This window comes from Chlamydotis macqueenii, chromosome 1 (genome assembly GCF_036417535.1).
Source record: "Chlamydotis macqueenii isolate bChlMac1 chromosome 1, bChlMac1.mat, whole genome shotgun sequence".
Lineage (NCBI taxonomy): Eukaryota > Metazoa > Chordata > Aves > Otidiformes > Otididae > Chlamydotis > Chlamydotis macqueenii.
The window spans coordinates 92875266-92889209 of NC_141556.1; the positions used below are offsets into that span (position 1 = coordinate 92875266).

General features: G+C 39.4%; 1 protein-coding gene across 2 annotated transcripts in view; it reads left to right on the forward strand.

Moving 5' to 3' along the window:
• Positions 1-13944, forward strand: part of NME7 (NME/NM23 family member 7) — a 96855-nt gene that overhangs the window by 48283 nt on the left and 34628 nt on the right. For both annotated transcript variants that reach the window (XM_086761570.1, XM_086761581.1), the window contains 3 exons: positions 7189-7253; positions 8114-8182; positions 11928-12029. In XM_086761570.1, the coding sequence (XP_086617696.1) occupies positions 7189-7253; positions 8114-8182; positions 11928-12029 (236 nt within the window). The remainder of the gene's footprint in view (positions 1-7188; positions 7254-8113; positions 8183-11927; positions 12030-13944) is intronic.

Consider the following 13944-nt stretch of genomic DNA (forward strand, 5'->3'; position numbering starts at 1 on the left):
GAACATTTAAGAAAAATTTAAAAAATGCAGCCATGCATAGTCTAACTTCACTGTACCTTGGAGCAAAAGATAAGTATCTTGAAGTGTCTTCTCTTACTGCTCTTTTCCAATCAGAGCATAAGGAGAAAGGCAAGGTATTGGGTCTGAAAAGAACCAAGACAGAATGTAGGAGTATGTTATAGTCTTTTGCCAAGTTGAAAATAAATTATAGAGCTTACAGTATATTTACTATTGATCTAGGGCAGTGAGTTGGCAAACCTTCCACAGGAAGTGGAATATAAAATTAGTAAAGGCTGGAGCAGATTATAGGGGATCTCCTGAGGATTTTAACCTCCAGAGTTAAGTTAATTGACAGTGCAATAGTAGGTTAAAATTATTGTTTATAATTATGGGCTGATGCACAGTACAGGGCATAATTTTAACCACTTTCTCTCTGTAACTGTAACCATTCATGAAAGTCCCATGCACATCAGTAGAGAGAACCAGAAAAAAGAAAGAAATATTAGTCAGCATATGAATGGTTTGAATTATAATACTGAGTGCCATCATATAATCCAGTGGTACAGCCTCAACTGAAATATGTTTAGTTTTGTTCACACTCAAGAAATAAGCAAAAGTAAATGAAAATCGTTATAGCTGTAGAAACATTCTCCTAGCCAGAGTGATTGACCACGATCTTCTCAGTTGAAAAAAACAAACCAAAACAGAGTGGATGTACTAAAGAAGTACAAAGTAATGAACATCTTGAAAGAAAGAAAAAGAAAAACAAACTTGATATTTATTTTTAAGCTTTCTCTTAACACAAGAACAAAGAAAGACAGCAAGACAGAAACCTAAGCCTTTCTGGTTTTTTGTAAATATACAGCCTTCAGTTTGAGTTCAGCATAACTGTTGCAGAGGTCTTCATCTTTCCTTAATCTATCTTTCTTCCTCAAATTCCCTTCTCAAATGGCACACACTGCACAGCCAAATTGCTGGATACTTTCTGTAGCCTGGCTGTGATCTTTGATTTGAATTGCTGTACAGATTTCTGTATCTGAATTTTAAGTGTGACTCTTCCCACCTGTTCCCATGCAAGAACTCCCAGAATACCTTTTTTTTTTCCCTACAAATTTTTATCATTTTGTGTCTTAATGCCCTGTCTGGCATTCACAAGTGTGGTCTTGCCTCATTCATAGCAGTTCAGAAAGTTGCAGTTGGGATTAAGCCTTTGAACCTTTCACCTTTGAATTTTTCTATTGGTTCCCATTCTCGGTCACATCAAATGCTTGGCCATTTTGGTTTCAAGGTCCCCTAAGGTTTGCTATCTGTATGCATAGTTTTTCTTACGCTAGCAAAATGCCAACTTCTAATCTCCAGCAAACCAGTAGTGATATCATTTGTCTTCACCCTTTTAGTATTTTCAAAAGAATATTGTATGTCAAGATTTTCACCAGTGCTGCAGTGTTGATAGTTCTCCATAAATATCCATAAAGCTGCCCTTCAAATTTCTTGAGGTTCTCCTTTAATACAATGCCTAGGGAGAAATGAGGAATGATGGAAAATCTTGGAATCTATAATTATGAACAATATTCTCTCATCACTTCCTCAAATGTTCCTCTTTATCTTCTGTCTGCATCCACTTGGGTTTTTTTCCCCTCATGGTTAGCCTGGGTAACTTTTGAGTGCCTCTTCTCCTCTCTGTTGGCCCAATGTGTGTCACTCAGGAGACCCTCTGTCCTTCTGTAACTCATTTCTTGGTACTCCAGAGTACAAATACAAACATAACTGGAAATCCTTTTTCATACTGTACACAGTGATGCTGGGAGATTAATAGCCACAGATTATCATTATGGCCAAACTTGTGGGGAGTCTAGAAATGGTGTATTTATGTTGCATGGTGAGAATGTCTAGAGTTGCATTATTTCTAAGTAGAAAAAGCAAAAGAGAAGAGAGAGATAAACCTTGTTCTTCATGGGATAGGATGACCAACTGATAGGAAGAAGTGCACTTTTTGAGAAGGGGATCTGCCAGCTTCCTACTGCACCGTGACTTGCAATGTTATCTGAATCAAAGAGCAGGGAGAACTACAACTGAAATACATTGCAGGAGGGCCCAGCTCCGAGTCCCACTTTTTCCTCTTTTGGAATTCAAAAAGGGCTTTGCTCAGGGTTAAGGCTGATCCTGATTCTCTGGGGTTTTGTGACAGGACCTTTAACACTTGGCAATAAGGAATCAGATAATTTAATTATACTGTGAAGCAAAATTGCATTTTAAAATGTCAAAAATAAACATGAAATGAGATTGCTACTTACAGTTAGCACTACTTTAAGCCTCTGGTACCAGTTACCTCTGGTAATAAGTTACTGGATTAGGTGGATCATTGATCTGATCAGTCATGGCAGTTTGTGTATTCCTCAAAAAAAACCTTTTGTGGTTCCAGAGGAATTATTTTTAATTATTGGAAGGCTATTTAAAATATTACATACGCAGGCTGAGATGTGGAAGCTAGTTCTTGACCTGCTTTGAAGGCAGTCTGGTGTCTGACCTAATAAGCTTTTAATGGTGGAATTGGGAAACAGGCCAAGAACAAAGGGAAGAGAATGTAACATCCCTAGTCCTAGGGCTGGTGGTTAGCAGTGCGCTAGGACTGGCAGGTCCTGGTAACACAGCTGTTACATTCCGTTAATTAAAGTGCTGTTAGGTTAAAAGTAACTTTCATGAACTGTTTTATTTTATTCCAATCCATAATTCTGCAGACAGTTGTAACATTTTTCAGTCCGATTTCTTCCCTGCTACCTACTGCTTCTTAAATAAGTAAAATTTTCAAATACTGTGTGTTGTAAAGCAACAAAATTGTAGAAGATCAGTGTAACTGAGGAGGTCTTGGTGCCTTATCATTTTATTTGACTAAAATATGTTGGAAGATTATCTGTCCTGTATTAGATGCGTAGTAACACAATGCTGCCTAGGAGACGTAAGGAGCGTGCACGCTCTCTCTTTCTCTCTCTCACTCTCTGTCCTAGTTCAGCCCCAATCCGGACCAGACTACGCAGTCTCTCTCTCACTCCCCCCACCCTCCGAGAGAAGAGGGGGAGACGATATAAGAAAAACGGCTTGAGGTTTGAGATAAGGACGGGGAGAAATCTTTAAAGTTACCGTCACGGGCAAAACAGACTCGACTTGGGGAAAACTATTCATTTATTACTAAAACTAGCAGGAGAATGAGACGGAGAACAAGATAATCTCCCCCCACCCCTCCCTCTTCCCAGGCTTAACATTATCTCTACTACCTTCCCCCCGCATGGCACAGGCGGGGAGAAGAGGGAATGGGGGTTGCGGTCAGTTCATCACACGCTTTTTCATGCCGCTGCTTCATTGTTGGGGGAAGAACTCCTCACATTCCTCCCCTGCTCCATCGTGGGGTCCCTCCCACGGGCCACAGTCCTTCGTGAAACTGCTCTGGCGTGGGTCATCTCTTTCACGGGGTGCAGTCCCTCCAGAACAGCTGCCCCAGTGGGCCCTCCATGAGCCACAGCCGCCTGCAGGCATCCGCCTGCCCCGGCGTGGGGTCCTCCACGGGCTGCAGGTGAATCTCTGCCCCTCCGTGGGCCTCCATGGGCTGCAAGGGGACAACCTGCTCCACCATGATCGTCACCACAGGCTGCAGGGGAATCTTGGCCAGGAGCCGCATTACTCCTCCCCCTCCTTCTTCACTGACCTTGGCATCTGCAGCCGTTCCTCACAAGAAAAATTCTTCACAACAGGCTGGCAGACACTTCTCAGGATCTTTTTACATCTTATTCACTTCTCATCTCCTCTCCGCTTCTTGCAGCCGGCTGGGCCAAGTTGGGCCCAGTCGGCCGCCCAGCAGGAGGCCAGAGGGTGAGGCCTGCAAGGCCCACAAGGCTCGTGCCTCCCCCTCTCTGCCCCCACTCAGCTCCTTCACATCTTCTCTTCTTTCTTTTTTTTCCTGTTTTCCCCTTCTTAAATATGTTATTGCAGAGGTGTTATCACGGAACATTCTGCTACCAATTGGCTCAGCCTTGGCCAGCAGCGGGTCCACCCTGGACCCGGCCGAGTCCACTAAACAAAGGGAAGCGACTTCTAGCAGTTTCCTACAGAAGCTACCACCTTAGCCCCCCCCACCCCCTAAACAAAACCAGAACACTCTCATATTTGTTAGGATTAAGTATTAAGTATTAATTATTAGTATTAAGTTCCCCCAGTTGTATTTAGTAATGCTTGTGATTCTTTTGTGCTTTGTGACTGAAAATTCATCATAACTGGTGCTTAATCTGCAGCTTTGATTTGGGTTCTTATTGTAATCACATTTTAAACACGCACTGGCCCTGTTTGAAGGGTCCTTAAAAAGTTGCTTTTTTCAGTACAGATCTGGATTTTAAGTTGAAAACAAATTGTTGAAAGCTGCTGAAATGGCACTCTGTCTAATTAGTTCTTCTTTTCCTCAGCATTATCTGCCCACAAAGGAGAGGACATGTCCCAATTCAGTCATGCAAGTGGCTGAAAACCTGAAACAGATCCACTCTTCTATTGCTTGGGGATTGCCTCTATGCTTTTCATTTCTATTTTGGTTCAGGTAGAATTTGAAAGGAAAGTGTCCCTAGGAGAAGTGGTACATGAGAATTGCCTGAACTGGGACAAGGGAGGCCAAGTCACTGGATTTCTAGATCAGCACTGCCACTGGCAACTCACTTAGCTTCCTGTGCCTCAATTCCTGCATCTGGGAAGTGGAGCTAACATCTTGCTTTGCAAACATAAATGAAATCTCATGTTTCTTCCTCAAGACACTTTGAATTTTTTTTTGCCCATACATCCGTATATATACAATGGTGACAATAATTCACTTGGTTAAGTCTTTTGGATGTTGCAGTCATGGACAATCTATTTGGAGCAACAAAGTGCTCTGTTGCTCTGATGAGTGAGTGTGAACTCAGGAATACAATGTAGAGGAAAATCTTGATAGGTTTATTAGAGTTAATTATTAAAAGAACCTTGTATTAAAGACCTTTGCACAAAATACATTTATACTTTGATTTCTATCATTAAAGGAGCCTAGAGAAACAGCCCAGAAAGCTGAATATTTGAGTCCCACTTTTTTCTCTAGAACATGGATTTTGTTTTCAGCTCATAAAACTGCTGAGGACAACAGTTCTGTAAAAAGCAGATCTCCATAGTACACCAGAACCTGATACCTGATGAGTATTTTAATTAAATGCTTGCTGGCTGTGAAGGCCTATGTGAGTTGCCCGTTCTTGACTGATAAAGTGTAAAATGGAGATCTGTCAGACAAAGCAGCTTTCTTATACCAAAGTAGCCTTGTCCCTGCAAGTGGCAATTGCAATTTGTCTGCTGCTGCCCTTTCTTTGTCTTTGTTGGTTTCTGGTGAAGCAGTGGCTGTTGACTGGAATATTGTCTCTGAAGATCAAGAATAAGGAAATGTTTATGCTCTGTCACAGATTATTTGTTTGTTTATTTATTCCCTGAATGATCTCCAGTTGGTCACTTAATCTCTTTATAAACTGGCCATTAATCTCTGAAGTTAAGACTGTAGGCTCGCTGTCTCACTGAAGACCCCGTGGAAGCATCTGAGCTGCTCAGCCATTCCAGCAGTGTGGACAAAAAGAAACTAGAGGACTGGTTTCTCTCTCTGATGTGGTCTTGCATTTCCTGGGCAAACATGTCCAAATCCTTTCATTTTGCTGCTGCAATTATTTTTTTTCACCTTGAAAAAAGGGGAAATGTATTTTCCTAGTTTCACAGGAGTGTTCTAAGGAAACTTTTATCAGTGCTAGTAAGCCATGGTGTAACAGTATAGTGGGACAGGAATTGCATCTGCCTCTGCTTGTTTCTATGTTCTCTAAGCTCCAAGAGCTGCGTGGACGGAGTATGTACCAAAATCTGAGGTGTTCCCTTTAGAAGACTGAAGATTTTTGGAAGACGTATGCACTGTTTTATATGGGGAAAGTTTTTTTCTAGATAAACCTTGTGAAGAGATGGTGGGAGATACTTCAGGGACAGCTTTTTTTCATTTCATTTGTAAATACAATTTTTGAAAGCCCTCCAACTATCCATCTCATTTACTCGGAGCTTCCGCTGACTTTTTAATGTGGTAGGAAGTTCATCAATCCTGTCACAGGTATTAGCAGACTGTGTGCAATTCAGATCTTGAGTGTGCTAGAACCCGGATACTAGCTTTGTTTCATTCTTATCTACTAAATTTCTGGAGTGCTAAAAAAATCCTGCAATTTAAAGACTAGTTAATAAAATTATTTAATGACCAGAAGTCAAACCCTGCTGATGTCATACATTATAGGGTATTCTGCGGTTAATTCTGTTCTGAATAAATGTCTAGAAGTTTGTAGTTTCTCTACAAATTGTACTAGAGGACAGGCGTTTATGTTCTATGAAAATGGTGATTCTATGAAATTCACTCAGACAGAGTACTGTGCTTGGCTGACATAATCTTCAAAATGGCCTGGTCTTGTAGGTGCAGGCAAATCTAAAATACACATTCAGTGGAAAATCAGTGGTTCTTGTTCTCCAAAGTTTAGTGTTTTGTTTTAGTGTCATTCAGTCTTTGATGATGCATTCTGGAGAGAATAAAGCAATCAGTACAATCAGTTATAACGTATCTGTGGGTTATAACCTAAGAAGCAGGAGGTTATTTTGCACTAATGTATTTTTCCCATAGAAGACAGGAAATTTTGTGCTGGTTTATTGGCAATATTTCTTATCATCCTGCATTGTTTCTAGCTTGAAGTAGGACTCTCACTCTGGTGAACACTGTATAAAAACAGCAAAATAAGCAGCCTGTGCCCTGAAGTGATTACTGTTTAAGCATTACTGTTGCCAATGGAGCTTCATTTAAAAAATGTAAGTGTTGATCTGGCAGCAACTGGATGTTTTGCAGTTGATCTGAGAAAAGCAAAGGCTTCATTAATTACCTTTTTCTGGTAGAGATTCTTTTCAACAGCTGTGTGGAATTTAGTTGTTTGAAACCGTCAACACATCACTTTAGATAGAACATAGGGTATATGAACTCAGCTCTACTCTCTGCTTCCTCTCACAGCATTACACAAACACTGTACTTTTGGTTTGAAAATAAGTGGTATATCGGCATAAATACCTTCCAGTTGTAAATTCTGCTTTTTAAAATTGAATACTGTATTTTGTGTGTTTCTTCAGGCCTAACTGGAAAGATTATAAAAGCCATCATCAAAGAAGGATTTCAAATTTCAGCTTTGCAGATGGTAAGCTTCCTTTTCTGTATTTTTTTAATGATAAACAGAAGTTGGAGAAGTGCTGTATGCACTTCACAGCGATGCACAAGTGTCTTCCTGCCATATAAAACCCTTGTGCGGACTGTGCAGCAACGTTTTCGGATCAGAATTGTCCTTGTGCTATTTGTGTTTTATTATTTGATTGATCAGCTGATCTGTTTCTCATTGCTGGGTGACCTTGAGCCAAGACGCTTTATCTCTGTATCTCAGCTTCCCTATAGTTAGAAGTGGGATAATGATATCTCTCTCTTGTAGAGCAATATGAGGTATCTTTACAAAATGTACTAGCTAAGATTAGAGAAATTATTGTTAATATCCTTCCTTATTTTTTTAAATATATATTTAGTATGAATTTAGGGGAAAGTTTTTAAAGTTGCTTAAAGAATTTTGACACCCTGCTCATCCTCAGCAGTTAAAGGAAGCTGGCACAGTTTGTTCCCAAGAGTAGTTCTTTAAGTACTGCCCTTTGATTTTTGTGGAAGTCTTGAGATCTGAAATCCTTCTATGACTCAAATCTCCACCACAAATGAAGAATAACCCCTTTCCTTTACTACGCAACAAACAAATCCTCTGGCATTTCTTAGTGGCATGAGCCAACACTATGTTGTCTGCTTACATTTAAGGTGGAAGAAAATACTGTGTGCTATGTTGCCTGCAGCATCATTGGCTAAGTTGTTGACAAACTTCATATTGCAGCTGTAAAGCCATTCCTTTTACCTAGCAAAACTTAGAAAGAGTATTCTGAACGTTCACTGGTTAAGAAGGGGTGTGTGTCTATTTTTTTGCTGTTGTTGTTTAAGGCAGTCTGGCTAACATTTTTGTTTTCTTAGTTCAACATGGAGCGTGCAAATGTGGAAGAATTTTATGAGATTTACAAAGGTGTCGTCGCTGAATATGTGGTAAGCATAAGTTTGAGACAATTTTAAAATTAATTTTAAAAATAAAATATGATTAAAGTAGGATTTCCTTTTTTTTCGGGATTGTGATAGGATTTCTTTTAGGAACCTGGTGTTGACCCGTTCTAGCTTGTTCTCAAATAAACTAACTAATCTTGAAAATTGTGCTGTATTGTAAGAAAGGAGAGTCTTTTGTGAAAATTGTTCACTCAAGGAATTTATAAAATACATCAGAGTGGAAAAAAAAACCTCCTCAAATAAGTTTTTTTATTGCAGTAGAGCTATGAGAATGTGTCATGTCTGTATGTTTGTTTGATTTGATATTGCAATTGTGACTTGGACCAGAATATATATGTATTATTTTGTTTACAATGAAGTTCCTGTATTTGAAAGCTTTCCTAATGACATTTTGAGCTATTCTTAAGTTTATTGATCTGACTTTTGTACATTTTCAGAAAATTTAAGAAGTTTAAGAGATGCTGTAATCCCAGTAGACATCTAAGACTCTATAAATGATTATGCCTTGTTGTACTGTCACATAAAACTTCCTGACTGTACATGGAACAATGGGAATACAAGAAGACAAGCTTGCATTTCTGTATCACCTTCTGTCAGGATTTTGGCTCATTTTGCAAATAATTATGAGTTCAGCTTCACTGCCATGCTATGTACTATGCAAATTATCCTTGATTTTTAAATGGTTAAATTATTAAAAGTTTTCTACACGGTTACTACTACTCTGATAATGACATTTTTATTTTATTTTTCCCCCCTTTATGATTGTTTAGTCTAACTTACTTCAACAAGGTTTGTAGATCTGTCTTTAAATATGTTAGCAGTACTGCTAGTTCACACAGATTGGGGAATACTGTTACAGTCTCCTCTGATAACCCCATTTTTGACAAGGACCAAAGGAAGATTGGACAGGAAGACTTGTAGGTATGTGGTAGAACTCAAATATGGTTGTATCTGACCAGTATTTCAGCGCTCAAAAAATCCCATGGTACCGCAGAAGTCTCTGCTTTGAACCAAACTGGAAATTCTCTACCAACTTCTGCAGCTCTTTTGAACAATTTCTGACCCTCTAATAAATTGCAAATTTTAGTTATATAATTTAATTGCAGAATTACTCAGAAGGGAAAGTGACATTTAAACAGGCTAAGTCAATAAAGAAGGAATGTTTTAGATTGGATTTGAAGAAAAGTGAGAATCTAGGGCTCTGTCCTGCAAGCCATATGTGCGGCATGCACTTAGTTGAAATGAAATTAAATTAATATCTCCGTGCACTTGGGATATCTGTGAAACAGGAAAACGTGGGAAAGCTAATCATGATGGTAAAGGGATCCAGAGAAAGCACATATGGGAACAGCAATAGATACTGTCACTGTAGGCCAAATAGGAAGAAGTATGTTGCAAAATAGGATATTGAAGAAAGAATTTGACCTCTTATATCTGTGACTCAGAACCGTCTGTTTTGAACTGAATTTTATTTATCATTCCAAAATAACTCAGCACAGAAGATACTTGGCATCCAGAAATCATTTTCAAAAACCATACTTTTGTTTCTTCTACTTACTCCTTGTCAGTCAGATAAAGGCTTGACATTGTTTATAAAGCATTTCTCCATGAAAAGAGAAAGCTGAACAATGGCCCAATATTTTACCTTTGTTGGTATCTCCTGCATGGGATTTTGCATACTATTGATTAGGTTTTGTGCTGTTTTGCCTTGTATTTCCTATTGTAGCCAAAATAGAAAAGAGGGGAAAAAGGGGGGAGGTTATTTTGGGTCAGCTCAGAATCCACTTTGTTAATGAAAAATGCTTGAGCTTGATCCAGCTCCAGGAATGGTTTTGGTTCACCACAAGCCATGTTATTTGATGAATAAACGATTTGCTAAAGAAAATTTGATTCAGCTGTAACTGGGAGTCTTACCAGAGAAACAGCGTCTGCTATTTGAATTAAACTCTGGACCTGATGAGGCTGTGTAGGGTAGGCCCAGCTTGTCTCACATAGACCTACATGCCTCTGTGCTGTAGTTGATGGCAGCTGGTCTTCAGTCCTCAGCTTTGTGTTGTCATGAAGGAGTCAGGAGTAACTCTATTTACGTTCTTTACTGTTGTGGGATGTCAGTGCTGATACAGAAACAATACAAAAGGGAGGAACAAGAAAAAGCACAGTTTGCAGGGAGGAGCTCAGTTGATTCAACTGAAGTTAAAAGCCTGTTTTCTTCTCCGCTTTCGTGTTAATAGTTATTTAGATGACAGAGTTCAATAAAATTGTACGGAGTAGTGACTTTGTGGCAATTTACTGTTTCGTATTGCCCTTTGACCTGTTCTTAAGAGAGGATCCATTGGTGATAAGACAGTTTTTGGAATTAAAATGTTATTTAGCATGAAACTAGTCTGCACTCTTTTCATGTCCTTTCAGGAATACTTCTACTTGCATTTCCTAGGATCAGGTTGATGACAGAGACACTTGGCTAAAATTCTGTCCCGTTGACTTCAGAGTAGGGAGATTAAGCACATGCTCGCAGCATGGAATCTGTTACGGAGATACTAACTCTTTGGAACAATGCTTGACTTGGTGTCTTTGTGTATTTAGTTTCCATCACAATTCATAAAAGGCAGAGAAGGACTTAATCCTTCTTTTCCTACTGCTTTTTTGCCCGCTCTGTATGCTGCTGGTCTTTGCCATGGCTCATCCTTGACCTGCCTGTGGCTGGTGGGTGGGATTGCTGTGCCTTGCTTGTCCTTCACTGTCCTCCCTTGTTTCCTGTGAATGTTTCCTCCTTTCCTCATTGATTTTGAGTCTTTTAATTGTCCCACTTTGTTTAAAACTTGTCTGCCCAAATTTCTAGGCAAGTATGCAGTTATGAGGCCATGTTTTAAAAAAGGAAGTCAGACTAGAACATCAAAATAGGTTCTTTCTGCTTGTGAAACCTATACCTCTAATTAACAAACTCCAAATTGGCACTAATGCCCAGAGTTAATTTAAGCTTATGAGAACTAAGACCCATCTTCATCAAGCACTCAGAACTCATGCTGTCTGTCTACTCTCCAGAAAGCTCCAGGGCAACAGATGATTTCAGTGTAACTGAGATTCTGGTAACAGTACAAAAGAATGTTGCCAGATCAAGGACTCTTCCCTTATAAGTTGTGCCACAGGCCCCTTTCAATTCTGTTCTGTTGGCTTGTGTATTTCAGCTTCTGTAGTAATACGTGAGGAAGACAGTGAGAACCAAAAGCCCAAAAGCCATCAAATGGGTGTATATTTGGAAACAAATAAAGGCTACATACTGTACTCCCTGTAGGGAACACTGCAGAGTACATTGCTGCCTGTGGAACAGGCTGCACATAGTGTGATTTTTTTCAGCAAAGTGTATTCCATTGATTCAGTCCAGTTTGACAAGTTGTGGAATACTTCTGTGAAATCCAGGTCCTGATCAATAAGGATGTACTCGCAACAGAATTTAAAGTATTGTGGATGCTGTTGCATGCTATTCAGTGTCCTATTGAAGCTGAATATCCAATTTATTTCGGTCTCCACCTTCTAAATCAAGTAGCAAAATGGAAAGCATTTCTTTTGTTTTGAATGCTAATGATATCTTTGTTTCATGTCTTTGCTTTCATAACTGCACCAGTATTTCTTAATTGTTCCTGTCCTGTAAGTTTGCATCTAGTTTGGGGGAGGAATACAATCCTTGCTAATGCCCAAAGAAGCTCAGATTTGTTTCTGTTTTCTCTTCCAGGAGATGGTTACAGAGTTGTGTTCGGGCCCTTGCATAGCAATGGAGATTATACAACCTGAGCCTCCAAAAGTGTTCAGAGACTTCTGTGGTCCTTCTGACCCTGTAAGTACTTGCTTGAGTGATAAGGAGTGCTTAAAAAGTTGATATGCTGTCTATGTGAATTAAAATTTCAGGGTGTGGTATGGGTGCCACATACCTGCTGCATTCCTTGGAAACATGTGAGCATTACCTTATTATGGAGGTCAAATGCTAGTCTTAGTGGATCAATTTGCAAATCCTCTAGCAACTCTTCTGATCTTAGCTAAAGTAGATGCTAAAATACTGTGATGATATTTACGTGAAAGGAAAGCTATCCAGGCAAAAATCTTCGTTGAAGATTCGTAAATATTCTAACACAAGGCTTCAGAGCTTGTGGAACAAATAGTTATTGCTTGTGTATGCCAGTGTAAATCAAATGTTAGTCCACTGCAGTCTGTAGCATTCTTCTAGGGTGAAACTGTAAAAGGAGAATTGGTTCCTTTGTTTTTTAGAAGGAAGTGAACAAAAATGAGTGTACAAGTTCTCATAGCTGTTTGCCGTACTAATACTTCTAGCTTTTATTTTTCATTTCTTGAGGTAACTAATTGGATATGTGTGATACTGTGTGCAATTTGGAGACAAGTGTAAGTGCTGTCTCAAAGAGTTTTCAGTTTTTTGTTAAACAGTGAAGGCTACTACACCACACAGGAGCCATGAGGTGAGATATCAAGATGGAGGCAATGAGGTCAGGGTGTTTATGTTTTTTTGGTTTTGTTTTGATGTTTTAGTTGCAGTCTGAGTGGGTTTACCAGTTGCCATGGAAAAAAAACCCACACAGATAAATAAAGAAAAAAAAAGAAAAAAGGGAAAGAAAGGGAAAGGGAGAACAAGTTGTTCAGGATGTGTTTTTCTTCAGACCCAGAGCTTCCATTACAAGTTAAAGGCATTATCCAAACCTTTTTTTCCCCCTTCTATTCAAATATTTCTCTGCTGGGTTAGCACCTTGTAAGCCGAGCGTAACCTGTTTATCTGACTTAGTTTTAACTGCAGGATGATGTGTCAGTAGCAATGTACACAATATGGTGGCTTCAGTTTTGTTTCAAATCCCACATTTAAGGTTTCTGATGCAGTTGTTTCATTTGAGCTTATTAGATGCTTTTCATGTTTCTGCTCATTTAATGCCTGATACGTTAGAATAAAAATGTGCTTGCAAACATCACAGCTGTTTCAGGTTGTTAAAGACAAGTGTACCTATACAAGGGGAATTTCTGTATTTTCCCTTACTGCATCACATGAACAGCTCCGTCATAGCCATACAACATGTCTGTGACCAAACGCACTCTTGATAAGCTGAGGAACTGACTGAGGGATGTATAAAATGATGGCTTCTCTGGGTAGCACAAGAAAACAGCAAAGGAGGGAAATGAATTCCCGTCTCCCAGATCTCTTGCTAGTGACCTCCTGTGCTGTTTCTGTTTTCCGTTTAATAGTTAACTGTGTGGCTTGTGAGAATGAGTACCCGCCTGCTTCTAGTGGAAGCAGATGGCTGTAAGTTTTGGACACTGATACTAGTGGTATGTTTGGAAGAGAGGCAGCTGTGTTATATATTTCTGTCCACTGTTTTCTGTAAGAATTGCAAATTAATTGATTCTTCAGGCACATAAAGCATATGTACAGTAACTACAGCTGCTCTCAAGAGTGATCTTTGCCTGGAATTTATCTTTCTCTTCAGATAGCGTTTGTAGCTTTTCCTTCAGGAGGAAGGTATCCCAGTGATCTTTTGTTACTCCCAACCAGAATCGTCAGAGAAGCTCACAACTGAACTTTGTGGTTACAATATCTGTCTCAAATAAGAATAGCAGAAACCGTAACAGCAGTTTCATTATGTGGCAAGGTTATATATTGCCCATCAGGATACCATGGGCCTGGGATTCTAGTCGTTAAAGTAAATCTAAGTGTTGTGCAAATAGTGCGTTATCACTGAGAGATCTGAATCTCT